General features: G+C 38.9%; 2 protein-coding genes and 1 long non-coding RNA gene across 3 annotated transcripts in view; 1 reads left to right on the top strand and 2 right to left on the bottom strand.

Annotated features, from left to right (window-relative positions):
- The window catches only part of MARCHF6 (membrane associated ring-CH-type finger 6), an 87,978-nt gene extending 74,663 nt beyond the window's left edge, over window positions 1-13,315 (bottom strand). Inside the window, exon 1 of the mRNA XM_018070103.2 lies at window positions 12,979-13,315. Coding sequence (XP_017925592.2) covers window positions 12,979-13,182 — 204 coding nt within the window. The 5' untranslated portion in view covers window positions 13,183-13,315. The remainder of the gene's footprint in view (window positions 1-12,978) is intronic.
- LOC108639189 lies at window positions 11,481-12,644 on the bottom strand. The gene is made up of 2 exons (XR_001920328.1): window positions 12,563-12,644; window positions 11,481-11,707 (listed from the first exon to the last, which is right to left on the bottom strand). It is a non-coding gene; the product is annotated as an uncharacterized LOC108639189 (long non-coding RNA).
- CMBL (carboxymethylenebutenolidase homolog) lies at window positions 12,897-19,602 on the top strand. Its single transcript, XM_008922832.3, has 6 exons — window positions 12,897-13,079; window positions 14,550-14,772; window positions 15,539-15,646; window positions 16,726-16,868; window positions 18,026-18,117; window positions 19,098-19,602. The coding sequence occupies exons 2-6, from the start codon at window positions 14,558-14,560 to the stop codon at window positions 19,275-19,277; spliced, it is 738 nt and encodes a 245-aa protein (XP_008921080.2). The 5' UTR covers window positions 12,897-13,079; window positions 14,550-14,557; the 3' UTR covers window positions 19,278-19,602.
- Window positions 19,603-20,318: the final 716 nt, after the last annotated feature.

Here is a 20,318-nt window from a genome sequence, read left to right as displayed (position 1 = left end):
GCCTCCTTAGGTGAAGCTAAGGAGCCATGTTGTAGGTGTGGGATAGTATGTGTGGGATGCAGCTGCAGCTTGTGTAAACAACTTTTATAGAAGAGATGTGAAAGCCTGCCTGTATTCTTCTCCAAATGTACTCAGTCCTTGGTCATTAGGGTTGGCACAGGGTGTCTCCAGGCTTTCTGGGCATCCAGGCTCTCCTGCTGCTCACAGCATGTGACCATGTGTGCCATTGCTTCCAGAGCCCCCGATAAATTGTTCCTGGGCTTGGTTGGTTGACCATGGTGGATGCCCTGACCTCATCTCAGATCACCTCCCCCTGCACTCAGCATTTGTTCCCACTCTTCAGTGTGCAGGCAAGGGGTTTGCAGGAAGTAGGTAAAACTTCCCTTCAGGTTTCTAAAACCTGCATTGAGGCAGGATTCTTCACATCTGCAGAAATGGGAGGATTGTTTGCCTTGAGAGAGGGAAATGAGGCAGATTTTTAACACAACCCCTGACTTTTCAGCCCAGACATAACTAGTTTAGATGAGATGCTGGTGCAGCTGGCTATCACAGCTACTCTTTCAGCACTGCATAAACAGCACTGTGGTCAACGGCTTCACAGCCAGACCATACTCACTCCAGGAAATGTCCACAAGATGGGGCCCCTCTCCTTGATTCGCATGAAGACTTCTGGGTATTTTGGCTCTAATTACAGTAATCAACACTCTGAATGGTCCCTGTCAAATCCTGCAGTAAAGGTACACCAGTGTCAAAGGAAACCTGGCTTCCTAGTAAGTGGGAAGCTGTAGCAAGCAAAGCTCTTCAATGCTGTCTCTGCGAGCAGCAAGGCACCAGCCTGACGGGTTGTGATAAAAGATGGAATGTCACCTCCTCCCTAGAGTTATTCAGAGAAAACACTCGTTGCCATACAACATTGCCACACCCTGCATTTTATTTGGCTCTAGTGAATATTTATCAGTTTATCTCCTGTACACAGCAAAATCGAATTGCCTTAAGATATCATTAGAACTTGACAAGCCAATAAGTTGGAAGAAGCATGACGTAAATTTTACCCCAGAGGTATTCTGTTTATGCTTACTCATTGTAAGATCTTTTTTTCTTATATAAGCAAGTATAAATAGAGTTATATTAAGCTGTTTAAATGAATTTTAATCATGGCAAATAGTATTAGTTCCAAAATGCTGAGTTAATTTCCTTGCAATTCTCTGTTAAAATTGATTGACCGAATAGTGCAAAATGACTTTAAAATGACTCAGCAAACTAAAACTCAGTTGAGAGGAGAAGTCCAAATATTTGTCACTGAACAAGTAGTATTCAAGAACTAGTAAATAGTAACTAGTAAATCTGAACTTCTGCCATCCAAGCATCGCCAGTGCTCACTAGAGGTAGGATGTGGCAATGGATTTGCCATATGCAGGATAGAAGAAGTCCTGTCAGAGATGGACTGGTGAGGAAAACAGCTTTAATGTTATAGAAACAGAAGTTTTTACTGTGGTTTAAACACGTTTCAGAATGGCTTTTTGTATTTTCTGCAGTGTCACTGTCTCCCTCTCCCCTACACCCCCTGTGAAGCTATTGTCTCACACAAAGTGTCCTGGGAAGGTGTCCTGAGGTGTTTCTCATTGGTCCTTTGTTAACCCCTTCCTATTGGCTATTGACCCTTTACCTGATGGTTTTTTCTGTGTGACCCTGAACTTGTGATTGGTCCCCTTTGACCCTCCTAAAAGCCTTAAAAACCCCAATCCCACAATAAACTTCCTCTTTCATCCGTCCCTCCCTGGTGGTCTGTGTGTGCTCCTTGCAGGGTCGCCGGGCCACGTGCTGGGGTGGGGGGAAGGGCATTCACCTCTCAGGTAATGGGGCAAGCATCCTAAGGCCTGGAGGTCTCCCCCATTCCCACTAATCCACCGTAGTAGGAGAAGCCTCTACTACAGTATGGAGTATTGTGGAGACCGTTTTTTCCACTTTTGTGTCTGGCACTTCTATGATTGAGGATCAGAGCTTTCTGGAAGAGAAATGCCACCTTGAAGAAACTGTACAAGGGCTGATGAGCAGCAGGAAAAATAAATAAATGGATGAAGGAGAAGGCACAGAAGTGTTCTGAACTAGAGCTGTTTTGGATCTTGCAACCTATTTCTGTGTTGATCCTGTTGCCCCAGGCTCACCACTCTGGGTGAGAGAGCAGCACACATGCTTTTGTGCTGTGGTGGCAGTGTTAGAAGTCCACAGATCAGACTCTGCCTAAACTGGGTCTTACCCAAATTGTTTTGCCATTTGGTTTTATTCTATAGAGAGGGTTTGTGTGATAGATGAAGTCTTTAAACTGTTTTTAATACCATTTACTGTGTTACAATGTAGCAGAGAAATTGAAGAGGGGAGAGAGTGTTGGAAGTGTATTAAAGGTTTTATTTGACATCTATTTGAATTAGTTAGAGTTATCTAGAAAGGGATAAGTGGTTAAAATATATTCCTAATAAAAAACAGTTAAGCATAGAAGAGTGCATTCGATTTTTATTGCCATCATTCTGCATTTCACTTTAGTGAGGGGACCAGCCAGACCAAGGAATATTGTTCCAGTGCATACACTTACACGGGAAAAGAGACCAGTTCATGTTAATAAGCAAACAGTTTCATTTTAACATATCAGTTAAGAGTGGGAGCAGAGTGAGGTTAAATGGCTTCTAAGACTAGGATAGAAAAAATGCTCTATATATGACCATCTACTGCCTGAGGAGGGGAAAGAGAAAGGGACACCAAATATTAGTTTGGTTTAAAAAGGTAGTACAGTGGCCTGTCTCCTGTTGAAAGGAACAAAAAATTATACTGAACTTGAGGGACTCTTGTGAGAAGACCTCTTAGGTCACATACTCTTCAGAAAACCTCCTTCACTTGAGAAGAAATGGAATAGTTTCCAGTTTGTCATTTAAAATATATACCTCTGGAGAAGTTATGTATCTGTGATGTATGAGGGTGTGTTACATGCACAACAGTGGTATATCTCTCTGTTCTTCTAACCACTCTCAGTTCAGATTACATAGTAGGTAACTTGCAGGGAAACCTGCTGATTTACCTTCTTTGAGTTGGTTTATTAGAACCTTTAGAGATACCAATTAATGATGGGCTCCCTGGAAAAGTATTGTACATAACAGTGGATACAAGGGACCAGCAAAGTGCATGTAGGCAGCACGGCTTTGGATTCCCTAAGGACGAAGGGAAAGGGGACATACAGAAAGAAAACTTTAGGGGAACAGTAGTCAGAAAAGCACCATGCTGACAGTGTTGTCCCCCAGGAGAAACAGCAAGAGGTTACAAGGTGTCTGCCTATGAGGAGGAACTGTAAGACCACATGAGAGGAATAGTTATGTAACACAGTGTGAGAGGACTCACATGGAAATGTAGTTATCACATGCTGGATCGCTCCAGGCACAAAGCTAGGAATGGTAGACTGACATAACCCCTTCTTCTGGCCTTTCCACGCTCATGGGTTGTGCTGACTAACCTGAAATTCATGAATACTTTTGGAATGAATGTGTCAGCAGCCTATTTACAATAAACACCTGCAGTTTCTCTTCCAACCTTGCACTACCAAGTGGGTGTTAGGTGTCTGGAGGGGACTGGGGGGATTGCATGAAGATAATGATTCATAATCACAGTTGTTACTTCAAATAACAACTGGTTTTCATTTTTGCTTTCCTGCATATTCCTAGATGGCTAATGATGGCCCACATGGTATTGGAGACAGGTTTGACTATGAGGGTTGTGGGCAGGAAGTACAAGTTGAGCATATCAAGGCATATGTTTGCAAACCACCTGCCAACACTGGCAAAGCCCTGATTGTGATTCATGATATGCTTGGATGGCAACTCCCAAACGCCAGATACATGGCTGATATGATAACAACTAATGGATACATGAAAGAAATCTTTTCTTCTCCAAGAAATCTCACTCTTTATGATTTCTAGCCTAACTGTTATTCTCATACACGAGAGGAAACTATTACAAGGGCAGTTTGAACAATATATTTCCATAATACTAAACCAAAAAGGAACATTGCTGTGGAACGTTGCAGAGTACAGCATGATTCCATCACTCTGTTTTGTTTACAAAATTAGTGACTGCACATGTAGTATGTGTAGAATACAAAATGCAGTAAAAAGTGATTCTGATAATTTTCCTAGCAATGTGAGACAGTTTTTAAAAATAGTATGTTCTGAAACAGAAGTGTTTATTCTATTTTAGTCTTTTTAAAATAAACAGTTATTCAAGCTGAATTATATTATGGGTTTTAAAAAAATTGTCATCAACAGAAATACACATGGAGTATTAAATACAATCTCCTTCCCCCCCCCGCAAATGTTTCACATTCATTTTTGATACCCTGCAACAGTTAAATCCCAAAATGCAGCAACATCTTGCAAAAACTGGATATGCTGCAAGGTACTCCATTTGCTTTATACTTTATAAACCTTAATATAGGGTTTGAGCTGGCCTGCAGTTTCAAAAAGCAAACTTCCATGTGATTCTGTAGCGGTCTAGTTTGGAGAGATAGTGCCTTTAATGCCCTCAAGTTTATGGAGAATGAAGGAAATCAAATGTCAGCAAACAGTTGCCATGTGGCTGAGATCTATCTGTGGAACTGAAAGGAGCTCTGTGTCTCTGAAGATAAGAATGCTACCTTTGTGAACATTTGGATTTTCTGATACACACATTAATTGGTCTATAGCATGCTGCTTGCTACTGTCTTTCCTGAGGACTTGATATCCCCTATTCTGCTCCATGTTTGGAAGTACGTTTGTCTTGTGACCAAATGCAAACATTCTCAACATGAGAATGGACACACACTTTTCATGCTGTGCAGGATACTTGCAAATCACTGGTACAACACTATGCTGCTTTGTTACATTGAGAGTCTGCTCTGTCAAAAGTACTCAGTGTCTGATGAATTGGTCTTTATCTACGTTACCTTACTTGTAATTTTTCTCAGTGATTCATGCCATGTCACACTTCTTTTTGTAATACCTTCTTTCCCTCCATCTATGCTGCCAGTACTGCAGTGGTCAAGGGAGAAGACTGGTGTATCCACTGCTCTCGACAGGAGGAGAACTGAGTGTTCTCAGGTAGTAGTGTCTGAAGGAAGAGAAGTCATATGTGTCTTGCCTGATTGCTTCACGACGCTTCTGAACTGGTGCACTGATGTCTACTGGGAGGAAAATAGCTGGATTTTTTCCTAGTGCAGTATGAGATGAGGAGATAGATGTATTTCAGAGACCATGTGAAGACTGATGGCTTGTAGTTTCTTATTAGATCAGTTTGAATGGGAAAGAACCTGTTCTTTGTGGGCTCGGAAAGGTTCATTTTCAAAGCAGTGTGTGTGTTTCTGACAGGTGGTTATCCAAAGGTAGCACAATTTTGCCCATACATTTCCAAACACACTACACTGTGGATGTCACTGTTGGTTTTTGGTTTGGGCTTATTGTTTTCATTTCCCCACAGAAATGATAGAAATGATCAAACAAGGTAAAAAAATAATAAATGCTTGCAACATGTTTTGGTCTGATTTAGGCCAAACCAATCCAGTCATTTCACGATGATCATTATCATTCACAAGGTGTGTCTGAGGAGGGAGAGAGCCAAAGACATTTAATAAGTGAAAGATGATTGTTATTTCCCAGGGATCCCATTGCTTCCCTGTGGGTCGGTCTTGGGAGAACACACAGCAGCATCTGGTGGTGACCTAGTGATGGCAGCCTCTGCCATCATGTGATGGAGTCCCTGCTTGTTTCCTTCTGCATGAAAAAACTCTACTATTCATTACTGAATGTGCCACCACAACTGTGCTGCTGGTCACACAACACGTTTCAGCTGAGGTCATCCTGAGCCAGGATTTGGGCACCCTCGTGATGCAGGAACTCTGCAGTACTGAGTGGACTCTTCCTGTACTTCCCTTTTTCCGGTCACCAAATCAGTAAAACACTCCTCCCTTTCTTCCCACACAGTTTCCCTTCGCTTGTTTTTTGCTGACCTCAGTCTATCAGGTGTCTTTCTGTTTTTATTTTTTTTCCTAGCTCATAAGTGAGTGCTCTGTAGTAAACATCTATTTTATGTAATTGTCTTTATTTACATGGAACTCTTTAATGATGCATTTATGTTAAATGGTATATGTTGTATGCAAAATCTAAAATTTTTGTAATCAGGACCTAATTACTTCATCTTTTACAAGATAGTCTATTGTTTTACTGTGTACAGTTTCAAATTATGTTCTCAAAACAGGTAAATAGTAGGGATAAAAGTATTAATATTTTCCAGATTTGTATCACAAAATGTATTTTGTGGTTTAGGTATTGAAAAAAAAGAATATATAGATATCTATCAATGCTTTCTGACACTTATAGGTATCTGTAGAAGAGGTAACAACGGTATTTAAAAACATTACTTAGGAAAAAGAAATCAAAATTATGACTGGATAGAAATCTTCCATGCTATGAAGGGCCAAAAAAAATCTCAGTGTTTGATTAATTCATTCAATGTTATGTTTTGTGTGTATGTGTGTGTCTGCATGTGTGTGACTTTTTTCAGGAAGAGAAGTTCAGAAGTCTTCTGATGAGTGGTCTATGTTTGATGACTGGCTGAAAGCTTGAGATGCCATGAAAAAAAAAAAGTCATGTCAGGGAGCTGGATATCACATTGCCTGCTAGTGTTAGAGACTGCCTTTTTTTCTGTGGTTTTTTTTTTGTTTTGTTTTGTTTTGTTTGGTTTTTTTTGTTTTGTTTTTTGTTTGTTTGTTTTAATTCTTTTTTGTGTTGGTTTGTTGTTTTTTGGTTTTGTTTTGTTTGAGGTTGGATGCAGCTAATCTACCAGCAAAGGTGGCCTTTTTTAATGACTCCTTAGAAGTGGGATTGAATTAGTGACCTTTTATTTTGCTTTGAATAGAATCACGGATTCCCAGAATATGTTGAGTTGGAAGGGACCCACAAGGATCATCGAGTCCAATCCCCATCTCTGCACAGGACCATCTCCAGAGTCATAGCATGTGCCTGAGAGTATTGTCCAAATGCTTCTTGAACTCAGACAGGCTTGGTGCTGTGACCATGCCCCTGGGGAGCCTGTTCCAGTGCTCAACCACCCTCTGTGTGAAGAATCTTTTTCTAATATCCAGCTTAAACCACCCCTGACACAACTTCAGGCCATTCCCTCAGGTCCTGTCACTGGTCACCGGAGAGAAGAGATCAGTGCCTGTCCCTCCTCTTCCCCTCACAAGGAAGTTGTAGATTGCAATGACGTCTCTCTTCAGTCTCCTCTTCTCCAAACTGAACAGACCAAGTGACCTCAGCCACTCCTCATATGGCTTCCCATCAAAGCCCTTCACTATCTTCATTGCCCTCCTTCAAGGACAAGTCTCTTAGTAGTGGCTTAGTGATGAGTTTTGTCATCCAGTGTTGGAAACATAGATTGCAAGTTGCTTCCTTTGCTTCAAAAAGCTTTGTTTAAAAGTGCCCAGTAACACAAGCCATGAGAAAGCACAATTCTCATCTGGTGTCTTGCCAAGTGTAACAGACTGATCCTTTAAGATGCTGTATGGAAAGAAGAAAAGTTTTTGATTGTGCCACAGTAGTTGCCCATCATGGTGTAACTACTCTCAGGCAGCTGATGGCTGCATCATCCCAGAGCAGTGAGAGCCAGTGGCTCCCTAGGGAATGTGATGATAAGAGCCAAGAGGAGTATCACATCTTCCCCTCCCATGTGCAACACTGCCCCAGCATTTATCAGCACAGACCTGTCAGTAGCAGGCTCTGCTGCCTTAATAACACAGAGGAAAGCTATTGACAAGAAAACATGGAGAAGGAGTCAGACTAATTAGAGACAAAACTAAACTTCCTGGGATAGCAAATGTCTTGGGCTGTTGGGACTAGCTATGTCGAAGGTTGCTGGGCTTAGGTATTTGGTGAGAAGATTATGGGAGACATAACTGAATCATTTCCAGAGAGTTCCTGTCTCAGAGGGCTCAGTTGTTGTAGAAACCCTTCTAGTTTGGAATCTGTCCCCTCTCTGCTGCAATGGGAAGAGAGGGTTGGGCACTGTCTAGCATTTCTTACAGGCAATTCACACGTTTCAAGTGTCAGCTGCAGTGAGGAAAGAATTTTTTGGCAGTTAATTTGCTTCTGTATGCATTTGTGCATTGGCAGATAATGTGCTATTTGCGAAGCTGGTTTACTGATGGCATATATAGCTTGCATGACCAAGGGGGGAGGAAACAGGTCCGAAAACACAGCCTTGAGGTGATACAAAAGCCTTAAATGCTACCTCTGTCTCACCTAAACTTTCTTTTTACTGCCTCTGCATGGTGACAGATGCTTCAGGGGTAAATGAGTATTTTCAGAACTCAGCATCTAGCCAAAAAGTATTTCAGGCTACATTGTAAAATCTGAAAACATCTATCATGTTTTTTACATTGACTTCCCTGCAACAAATACTAACTTCAGTTATTGTCAGCATTTTGACTAGCTAATAAATAGTATTCACCAGAGAGATTTTTATTACTTTTTAATCAACATTTATTAAGCAAAAATTTATCCAGCTTCTCAGAGAATGTTAAGCTTTTTTAACTCTTACTTAGTGTGTAATCAATCATCTACTTTCTATCCCCTTATGTTTCCTTTGATATATATTATTTATATTGCTTTTTTTATTGAATTCGATTGACTTCTCTTTTTTTTCTCTCTCTGATGATTTCAGATTAGTAACCCCTAAGGTTTACCTGAAATAATAATTTATATGAAGTATGTGAAAGAAAATATAGTTGCAGCATGATGTGGGGACACTTATATGCATCTCTATATTTTCTTTTCATATTTCACATACTGGTTTTACTATGGTTGCTTGATTTGCATTTAATTATATGTTCTAGAGAAGCAGATGCTGTCCTGAAATATCTAAAGGAACAGTGTGGTGGAAAGAAATTAGGGATCATTGGTTTTTGCTGGGGTGGTGTTTCTGTACATCACCTGATGATGCCACACTGGGAATTAAAGGCTGGTGTATCTCTCTATGGTAGGTAAATACAAGGAGGTAAACATTGTGCATATGCATGTTGTGTAGCTTAAGTACTTGATCTAGCATTATTTCTTCAAATGAGGCTGTTAGCTGATGAAGAGAGATATTTTCATCAGAGCTGGAAGGATATTATGCAAAGAAAATAGCGGTGAGGATATTCGTTCCTATTTTCAGAATTGGTCATAGCAGCCATATCTTTATTTTAGGTCTGGACAGACATACATGTTGTTCTTTGGTCACCTTCCCGATTTAGCTTCCTTTTTCCTGTTTACTGCTCCTCTGCGTGCTGCAGAGCTAGAACTTCACGCAGGAACAGAGTGTAACCAAAGATTCTGATGATCTATCCAGTCTCCTGAACCCTACATTTTTCATTTTTGCTGAAAGATATGACTTCATTCCCCTTCACTGAGTATGCTAATAACCATAATTTTTGATTTCTGCATGTTTAAATTTCCATTCTGAATTGTGAGTAAAAATTCAGCCTCGTAATAATGTTTGAAGATAAAAAAAACAAGCAGGAAAACAGAGCTAGACATAGAAGGGCTAAGAATGAAATCTAGTTTATTTTTTTCTTAAGTCTCTTTCTTTTGTAGAAGTATGGCTACTAAACCCAAGTTAAAAACTTTTATCAAAATCCCACTGCTGTTTTACAGTAATCTGCTCAGGGAGTTTTGTTGTATGGCAGCTTTCTATTGGTCCTAGGAACCTATAAACCATGTAGGATACAACAAACCACATCCTTAGGTGTTTTTAAGAGGCTTTTTTTTTCAGTTATAGTGTATCTAGCGTTGTCATAGATTTCACATATAGGAAATACTGCTGTTCTGTCCATATCTTTGCAGATTGTAAGACCTGCCCTTATATTGAAACAAATTGTCTAGAACCTTACCGCAAAAGTTGGTGACATGTTTTAATACGCTTTGAAATATCCTCCAGTTCCTTGAGATTTACCTTAATGTTTGAAATAAGTTAGACTAATGGTAAATTAATCTGTTTGTGTATTGTGGCCACTGTTTGTCTAAGTTCCACATAAATCACAAGTTGAAAATTTAGGGACACAAATACATTGTTTGGCAAAGCTCATTTTGAGAAATGAGGATTTTTTGACTCGTACCCTGGTGGCAGATGTGTATTTAACAGGTGATGTAAGGGGTCATATCTTGTTTCAAAATTTGTAGCTAAGGTTATTCACATGGTATACTACTTTCTCAGATTACCTGTGGCTCTGTGAAACTCTATAGATGCTTTCCTGGTCAGGTTAGGAATTGAAATGTACAACGCAATCTGCAGACAAGGCATTTAATGTGGGGTTTCCAACCATGGCTACTCCCTAAAGGAGAAATGTTGCATAGTTTTGCATAATTATATCTTGTTACCTACTTTTCCCAGCAATGATATGAAACAAAATTCTCTGTGTTGCATCAGCTCAAGATTGCATCCACCTCAGCACCCAGCCTCCATCTGTGGCCAGCAGTGACTGTGTAGGAAATATCCTCTCTTGTGAAACATCCTGGCAACCTGCCCTTCAGGGGATTCCTGAGCTGGATATTCCCACTGGAGCATTGTGTCCAACGGCCACTGGGGGACCAAACCTCTGAGGATTTGCCAGTCCCTCTTTAAACTTTCTTGATCTGCTGCTCTCTAGCGTATCTTGTGACGGTGACTTACACTGCTTAATTTTACCTCATGGGATGAAAGGCTTCTGATTGTTAGTTTGAAACCAGGTGCCTCCTGTCTTCACCAGGTGCTGGTACCTCTAAAGTTTTAAGAAAACCAAAAATGATTGTACATCTCTTTTCACCTTATCAGTGCTACTGATGAAGACTGTATGGAATTTAATGGGGAGGAAATGCAATTTAGGGAAGTCTTAATTTTACTAATGACAGTCTCTCAAATTAAAAATACTGTCAGAGAAATATATATTGTGTTGTGTTTCATGTAAAAATAGTATTAATGAACCTTATCTCTCTTCACTGGATTTTAATTTCGTTTGCTTTTTCCCACGTGTTTTCCTCCTTTACATGCTGCTAATATCCTCCCCTCCCCTCCCTGCCATCTTTCCCGTGGGGAGGTCTTCAGAGAATTCTGGTCTGCAACTGCTGATTAACTGTTGTTTTTCATATGATACCATCTAATGTAATATATTGATACAGCTGTTATCTGGGTGATACAGCTGTCATAACACATCTTTTCCAGGAGAAGAATGTAGAGATCTAGAAGTTTATGGTACCTTAATTATCCCAGTGTCTAACCTTGATAACTCCACATTATTGATGTTCCATGAGCATTAGAAGGTAAGCTAATGTGCTAGAGGACAATCAGGACATCTATTTAGAGAAGAGCAGTCATTCATAAATGCTGGAATGGCATGTGTGCTGTAACACTAACACCATGACTAAGCAAAACAAAAAAACAAAACCAAACCAAACTGAGATGCAGCCTTTGTTTGAAGTGAAAGGGCAGCTGTGAGCTACTACAAGTACAACCAAATCTTGTTGATAAAACCGTAAGTCACTAAGTAAGAGCTGGACATATGAGATCCGAAAGAGGCGTGTGTTTACAGTATGAAGTGCAGCCAGTATGAAATGCATGTCCAGAGATCATGGATGTGTTGAATTAAGATTTGACTTTCAAGTGAAAAAACAGCATGGATTGCCTGAAAAGGAACATGAAACAACAGGAAACCAAATTAAAAGAAGTTTCATTTCTAAAGTTTAATGTTAATATTAAGGTACAGGGTAATAGTCTTATGTATAAAGAATTATTTCTAGAGCCACATGACTAAGAAAGTGAAAATGTGCTTAAACAGCTCTAGTGGAGAGAAGGTTCTGTAAGCATTGCTGTAATTTTTCTTTTCTAGGAATGATGCAAATTCCCAGTTTTTGTCTCATTTATTTGGCTACTGCTCTTTAAAGTTGCTATGGAGTATCTAAGCAACTTGTGTCCTATAATCTGTAGTACACAAGTGGGAAAAGCCAAAAACCCAAACCAAAAACGTTTGGTTTTGAGCCTTATGACTTTGCTCTGCAATTCTTGGGTAGGCTTTTTTCATTTGTTTGACTTCATTTTAGGGATTGCAAACAAACAGCACTAGCAAAGTTATTTAGAATACAAGAAAACAGCTTCTATATGAAGACTAAATTGTAAGACAGAAGTGTAGTGGACTAACATGCATTTAGTCTACTTTTTAGACATGTCTCTGAGGAAACAGTGAGTTTTGGATTGCTAATATATTTAGTTAAAGCTCTTTAAGGAATAATTCTAATAATCTCATAAAAAGAAAATCAGAAGAATGTGGGGGATACAGTTAGAGACTTTAATTCAAAAAGAAAAAAAATGTATAAAATGTTCTGTGATAGGATAAGTGTGTGATAGGACCAGTATTTTAAACACACTGTACAGCAGTCTACAAAGCTGTTACTTTCTTACATGCTGCTTAATTCAACCTGAAAATAGTAAATATTTTTCCTGTGCTATATAAGCTTTGAAATGGTGTCTCTACTTTGCTCACCTTGCTGATGACTTTAAATATGTCTTTTACCCAAGTATGAATAGTCTAAAGAACTGCTAATGCCAATGTAATGGTCAAAAGTAATAATTCCCCAACCTTTAAAAGCAAAGAAACACCCTTAAAACAAACAAACAAACAAATAACCAAAGAGCAAATCGAACCAACCCCCCAAAACCAAAATGTAAACACGGTTTTTTTCTAGATGGATTGCTCAGCTAAGTCATGCTTAATACCATTTTGTGTAAGTGAAGAAGAAGGCTTGGTAGGCAGCTACAGCAGCGCTCCCCGCGGCAGCACAGCCCGCCGGCACTCGCGGTGAAAATGGCTTTAAAAAGAGTGGACTTCGTCACTGCGCGAGACACCAAGATAAAGGCTTATGTAACCCTGACTTAAAGAAACAGGATCTTTGCACTCACCCTTTGATTTTGTGCGTTAGCGCTGTCTTTTGGAATCCCATTCATCCACGCTGAGCTCCGGCATCTTGCGTCTACTGTCTCGCACGCCTGCTGTGCTGCAGGTATGTGTGGAGTTTGTCTTGTTGTTGTTGGTTTTCTTAAAGCTCTCACTGCTTTTCTTCTGAGAAATGTAGAACCAGTGCGTACTGAGATCTGACTCAGCATGTTTGGGGGACTTTCATTTTATCTGCGTGCTTTTTAAGGAGTGCGAGCTCATTTAAATGCAACTGGAGGCTACTTTTTTTCCTGGTTTTTGTTTTGTTTGTTTTGTTTGGGATTTTTTTTAGATGATGATTCAGAAATCTGTTATTTTCCCTCCAGAGGTGGGGAAGACCTCTCAGCAGGAAGACTCAGGAGAGTGTATTGAAAATGAAAGTGCCACACAGCAATATATTTATATTTTTGTGGTTGTAGATTCAAGTCTCTGAAAACTAGTTATTGTTTGGTCTCTGGAAATAAATGCTTAAGTGAAATCTCACAGGATCTGCAATCTAGCTCTGATAATATTGTTTGAGATATTCTGAATTTTAAAGTCTGCAAATTCAGAAGATCTTGGTCTCTGGAAATCTGTGCAATTCTTCTGACTGCCAGACTGTTTGTTTGTTTTTTTTCCTAAAACTGTCCCTTCAATGCCACAATTATTTAAGTCCCACTCATCCAGGAATGGTTCAGTAATCTGCTTTTTCCTGTTTCTCTCTGTGAGTACATTTGGCACAGTCAAGTTTGAACATCCCTGTTTCTGTACTAACAAAGTTTTCTTTGGTAGTACAAACAATTTATCTGTAGAGAGTTTACGTAAAGGTTTACCTAAATTCTCTCCATGTTCTTTAATCATTTGGAGATGCTCTGTGCATATTCAATGAAGTTATTCACGTAAGTTCACTCACTTTGTTAACCTAAGGTTGATGGCAAGAAATCATTAACTTGAGTCCAAGGAGCTACATACGTCCGTGTTAGATTCAGCTGGCACTTTTTGACCTTTGTGAATTGCTTATTTTCATTTAAGCAATAGTTTGAAAAAAATTAACCATACCACTCTATTACCTGTTTGATAAAAACTTTGGCTCCACCTAAGGATATTTTCCCCTATCTTGGAGTTTGAATGTGTTCTTTATTTAATATTAAATAAATATGATATTATACTCTGACTTTTGCTGGTATATTTTTCTTGGCACCTCTCCGACGTATCCTTTTTCAAAAGTCTGCAACATCTGAGGCTAAAGCTATTTAGAAAAAGGATTTATTGACATTGAAAAAGTCAGCTATGGAATATTTTAACTCTCTGGAGGAAAATATTTAGTCTGAGTGTAATTATATCTTCCTACACAGTAGCTGGGGGTTTTTTTCCTTCAAAATGCTGTCTTGTATTAAGCCTTCGCAGAGTATACTAAAGAAAGTTATACATTCCTGACAGGAAATACACATGGTGAAGAGTGAAAGAACTGTAAAAAGGACTTTTATCACTAAGTAAATAATACTTTTTTGATGTAGTATGCTTTGGTATTCACAACTGAATATTTTTTGTTCTTTAGTATCACACATGGCTAATGAATCAAGGCCCTGTCCATGTGATATTGGAGACAGGTTTGACTATGGAGGCCGTGGGCAGGAGGTACAAGTTGAGCACATCAAGGCATACGTTTGCAAACCATCTGCCAGCACAGACAAAGCCGTGATTGTGATCCATGATATATTTGGATGGGAACTCCCAAACACCAGATACATAGCTGATATGCTAACAACTAATGGATACATGTAAGAAATATTACTGTTTTCAAAGTGTCTTTTTAATAAGAAAGTTTGTTGAGCTACTATTTTCTGTTCTCATATAAACCCACAAACACTAATAATTTCATAGACTTTCCCTACACTTTTCTCTAGCAACTTTCCCATTAAAACAGTGGAAAAACGTCTAAAAGAGTTCAGTAGTCCTACCATAATAAGTTAGTAGGTAAGCACATAAGACAGAGATAAATGTTATTCTGCATCTTCCATCTTGCATGAACCTGAAATGGCCTATTTCCTCCCTCTTGATGTAGCCTCTGTGTAACTTTGTTGTTATAGTAAAAATTGCAAAGAAGCTGAAGGTCTTTCAGTGTGGTTAAAGTGTACCAGCTCGTGCCAAAGAAAGAAACAAGTTCTCAAATATTTGAAAAACATATTTGGTATCTACTTTGCTATATTACTGGGTTGGCGTTCCTTCTACCCCAAATGTACATGCCATGCATGTGGTTGGTTTTTTAAAAATTTGGTAGGAAACCACTAAGGATTGTCAGTTACAGTTAGCTATTTATCAAATTAATGAATGAATTTTAACAGGGCAAAATGTATCTGCAAATTATACTAAGTCTCCTTTTTAGATGCAGGAAAATATTGAGGGTTGCTAGTATAATACTTTCATGTAGATTAAGTACTATATGTATTCAACAAAATTAATTTGTTGTGTAGTACACATGGACTTTGCTTTAATCCTTTCTCATTATTATTTCATGGGCATAAAATATTTTCATTTTTCTTACAGAGCCATCTGCCCAGATTTTTTTGTGGGACAAGGAGCTTGGAAACCTTCTAATGACTGGGCGACTTTCGATGAATGGGCGAAAACCCGAAATGCCGGCAAAATAGACAAGTACAACCGTTGTTCCTTGTCCAGCGAGTGGACATCCTTATTTCATAGGGATTTATGCCTCAGTAAAGATGCAGCATTAGATCCTAGATTATTAGTGGGTCAAATATAGTTGGATGTCCACAAATAGAAATTTCGTGTAGCTCACGGGATAAGCTCATTGTTATGTGATGGGTGCTTTTTGGAGAAAAGTAGAAGTTGGAACAAGAATAAAAGCACCCACTGTTTACCTGTGCAGAGAGTAGAAGTGAAATGAGTGACTAAAATGAAAAGAACCAGCAAAGGCTAGAAAATGCAGCTCACTCCTTCCTCTTCAGTTTGATTCAGTTCCTGCAGGTAGGCATAACTTCTACGGATTTTAGATTGGGTTCAAGTGCAGTCACCGAACACTATGTAACTAGGGAACAGCTAGTTCAAAGCATACTGATTTCCCACTCTTCTATATTTTCCCCATTTTTATCTGACACATAGCTTGATTGCATAATGTTTCTGGTGATTTAGAAGCAACAATTTTAAATTTGCTTCCACAATTTTATAAACTATTTGTCTTCCTGGTTGGAGATAGTTTAACTATAGGTCACATTTGCCATAACGGGATGCTCTTGACTGACTGTGTGTCTCAAACTTTTATTTGTGTTAGCCTATACGACAACTATTGCTATTTGTGAAATTAATTGGACTGCTGTTTATAAAATCAAGCTATGTCATATTAACAGTGATGTAGAAAGACTGACTTTCTCCTTTGTCTTCTCCCCTGGAGTTTCTCCTGCATTTTAGAAATGAATAATAGTAAAGTAGCGTTGCGGGTTGGCCCCAGCCAGCAGCCAAGCACCTGTAATGCCATTCACTCAGTCCCCCAAGAGGAACAGGGGAGACAATAGGAGAAACAAAGTAAGAAAACTCATGGGTTGAGATAAAGACAATTTGATAAGTAAGGGAAAGAGAAAAACCAGGAGTGATGCAAAGGCAGTTGCTCCCTCCCAGAAGCAGAGTGATGCCCATCCAGTCTCTGAGAAGCAGCCACCATGAAGGCCAGGGGAACAGAGCTAGAGCCTTAATTCACTTTCATTTGCATGTCTCAGAGAAGTTGATGTCGTCCTCAAGTATCTAAGGGACCAATGTGGTGCAAAGAAGATTGGTGTCATTGGGTTTTGCTGGGGTGGAGCAGCTGTGCAACATCTGATGCTGAAAAATCCTCATTTAAAGGCAGGGGTGTCCCTCTATGGTAAGCCTGAAATACTTGTTACACTCTGACCAGATATGACCAGTGCAAGAACTAATTCTGTAGGGCTATTACTGTAACAAAATTCAGTGTGACATCTAGTGGATGGAATAAAGTGATTATGTTATACAAAAGCAAATTGTTTTGTTATATCAAGCAAATTGATTTAGCACACTAACATTTTTGCACTTAATTATAACCAGCAAGAGCTGTGTATTTGAATGGTATGACCAGGATCCCTTCTGTGCAATGTAGCACACAAGAGACACCAAATGCTAAGGCCTCACTGTGGCTGAGGTTCCTCTTGACTGGCAATGACAAAAGGGTTTCTGGGCACATCTTTTAAATCTTTTACGTAGTGGTCCCTCATTACTAATAGGAACTCCTTGTTTTAACCCTTGCACTATCACACTTTAGTTCTCAATACATTTATGTTACCTTTGATATTTCTGTTATAGACCTCTGTACTTCCACATAACCCCGAGCAATTTATATTAATTAGAGGTGAAAGAAAGTTGAAGGTATTTTTCCAGAAAGCTTGTGGGGATTATTTTGCTACACCGATTTGCTGATCAGTTGAGTCAATTCAACAATGCTACTTGTTAATTTTTTACCTGTCTGTTGTAATAATCTCAGGAATGAAAAGAGTAGCCAAGGTGATAGCTGTCTAGTTTTACTTAACTTAAATTCAAATATATTTGAACAGTCAAAAATACAGTGTCAATTTGTTATGAATTCATATCAGGATATGTACACTGAAGTCCTAACCATGTATCTGGAATGCTGAATATTTACAATTATCTTAAAAATGGCCTTCCCATTAGAGGTGAGCAGCTAGAGGTGAGCAGCTTCTAAGTGTCCATCTTTCACAGAACCCTGTCTCTGATAGTGGTCAGAAGCAGTTGCCCAAAGAAAACCACAAAAATGGGGCAAGTGTAACAATTTGTCCCTGATTTTTCCTACAGAACTGGTCTTTTTATCTTTAATAACATCCCAAACATTCCACAAAAAAAGGAATTTTTAAACAAAGTATGTTTAATTCCATTACAAAGCAGCTGTAACTGATCAAAATGTCTTGTAGTTTTATTGTACAGATTTGGTAGTGGTTTAGCCACTTTAAGTAGGATGACTCATTGTATGTGCTTGTCTTTCTTCCCTAGGAGTGATCAGGCGTTTCGATGACAAATCTAATTTGCTGCATCCTACTTTATTCATTTTTGGTGAAAAGGATGACATCATTCCATTGGAGCAGGTGAGTTTCCCATCACAGATATTTGTCTTTTTTATGCCTTTCATGCTTGTTTTGTAACTTGGTATTTAATGAAGAGAAAGTAGAAACCTAATTTGCACTTTTCTTCCTCTTTCACTAACTCTTACAGTACCTCTACACAAATTTATATTATTTATCCCCAAATCAAAAAGTTTTAAAGTGTCACTAAACATGTTTTCTGTTTCTGTTCAAAAATATGGATGATTGTCATCAGTTCTTAGGAAAAGAGCAAGAATCCAAAGGAAGCCTTCTGTCAAGTTTAAGATAGCAGACCCTCTTTAGTGATACTGATGGTCCCTAAAATTAGCAGAAAGTTCCCACCTGTATAAGTGGAATCACTGGTTGCAGGAGAATTAAAAAATCCTGTGACTAGACTTTTCCTTTCCCCACTGTCCTGCAGAGCTTCTCCTTTCTGATATTCTGTCAACAGCCTTTCTCTGGAGTGTGGGTGGAGAATGACTGGAGAAAGATGATTATCTACCAAGGGGATCAAAGAGGAACGTACGCTTTTATTGAGTGGTGTTGGCTTTAATTTTCCTACCAACAGTGCCAGCTGCTTTGAACTACTGATTTTGTATCTATGCCTCTCCTCCCTCAATTTTAAATTAATTCAAACTCTTGCCCCAGTTTTCTTGTACAGTGATCACTACATGCTAACCTTCTTATGAGCTCAGCAATAGGTGTTTTTGCCTTTACAGGTATTATTACAGCAACCCATATACTTTTTTTACATTTTATACAGTCATATGCTGTTATTTTGCTAGAGAAAAGAGCCTAGTTCAACAAAGCAAGTGTAGAACAGAAATGCATTTAGGTACAAAATTAGTAGAATAGGAAACAGTGGCAAGGACATACCGTGTCTGTCTTCCAGAAAAGTAAAAAAAAACAGGACAATTTGAGGACTGTAAGTATAGAACGTGTTAACTTTGTACTCAGTCAACATGGAACATTCTGTGTTACAGGTCACCTCACTGGAGCAGAAGCTTAAACAAAACTGTAAAGTTGATTATGAAGTTAAAATTTATCCTGGACAGACACATGGGTTTGTGCATCGCAAAAGAGAAGATATCAATCCTCAAGATAAACCTTTTATTGAGGAAGGAAGAAAGGATATGATCAACTGGCTGAATAAATATCTTTAGCTTAAATTAATGCCCATAAACAAAATCAATTCTTCTAGAAAATCAGGACATAATAAAGACTGTATTGCTTAAAATGTTCTTACAAACATAAAAGCTTTTTATAAAACTCTTTTTCAGTAATACTCCTTATTTGCACTTACCTTCTAAGTAGAGGCCTAGAAATGGCTTTTCAAATGCTGAAAGCTATAAATGTAAGAAATATTTTGAAAATTAATCTTGCATATCTTAAAATTATTAGAATCTCATGTGGCATATTCTATGGCATCTGAAAGTTTCATTTTTTTATATCAATGTCAACATGATTAAAAGTCATTGAACGTCTGTCCATCCTTGAGAAATTCTCTCCTTAAAGCTGTGTTTAATGTTGTTCAGCTGTGACATTTTCAGCTCCAGGATTTTCAGCTTTTAGGTAAATATAGTCTGTGTTGGAAGGCTGGGACGTTTTCTTGGAAACAAGATATCCTTTTCAGAATTCATATAAAGTAAGCTAGAAAAAGGAAGGGGAAGGACAATGGGAAGAAATGTGTGTGAACTGAAAGGGAGCTGCAAAAAGTTAGGAACCATGACTGAAGTGAAGAGACTAGAAGAACACGAAGGACCACAGAAGAAGGAGAATAGGACACAAAGAGACTGTGAAGAGCAGGAAAACTCAGAAGAAAAAGAAGAACAGAGAAGGAATAGGAGACTATTATCACACATACCCAGAGCATAGGAGGAAGATATGAGTGAAGACTTCCAACCTCCTTCCACTTCCAGACTGATCTAGTAGGGGGGGAGTTCACAACTCTTCAGAACCCTCCTTCTCCTTGGGCAGGAGTTTCTTGTTGGCTGCCACCTTGTTATTATCTACTCCATGGCTGTCAACTGACTTCTGAATAATCTGTTTTCATATCTTTCAGGCATTATGAGTAGCCTAAAAGCACTACCAGTGCCTTCTTTCCACTGTGTTGTGGTTTAACCCCAGCCAGCAACTAAGCACCTGCATGCAGCTGCTCGCTCACTCCCCCACCAGCGGGATGGGGAAGAGAACTGAAAGGGCAA

The sequence above is a fragment of the Manacus vitellinus genome, unplaced genomic scaffold, assembly GCF_001715985.3.
Source record: "Manacus vitellinus isolate BGI_N305 unplaced genomic scaffold, ASM171598v3 scaffold_17_pilon, whole genome shotgun sequence".
NCBI lineage: Eukaryota > Metazoa > Chordata > Aves > Passeriformes > Pipridae > Manacus > Manacus vitellinus.
Note: the sequence above shows the minus strand (reverse complement) of the source record. Positions and strands in the feature narration are given on the sequence as shown.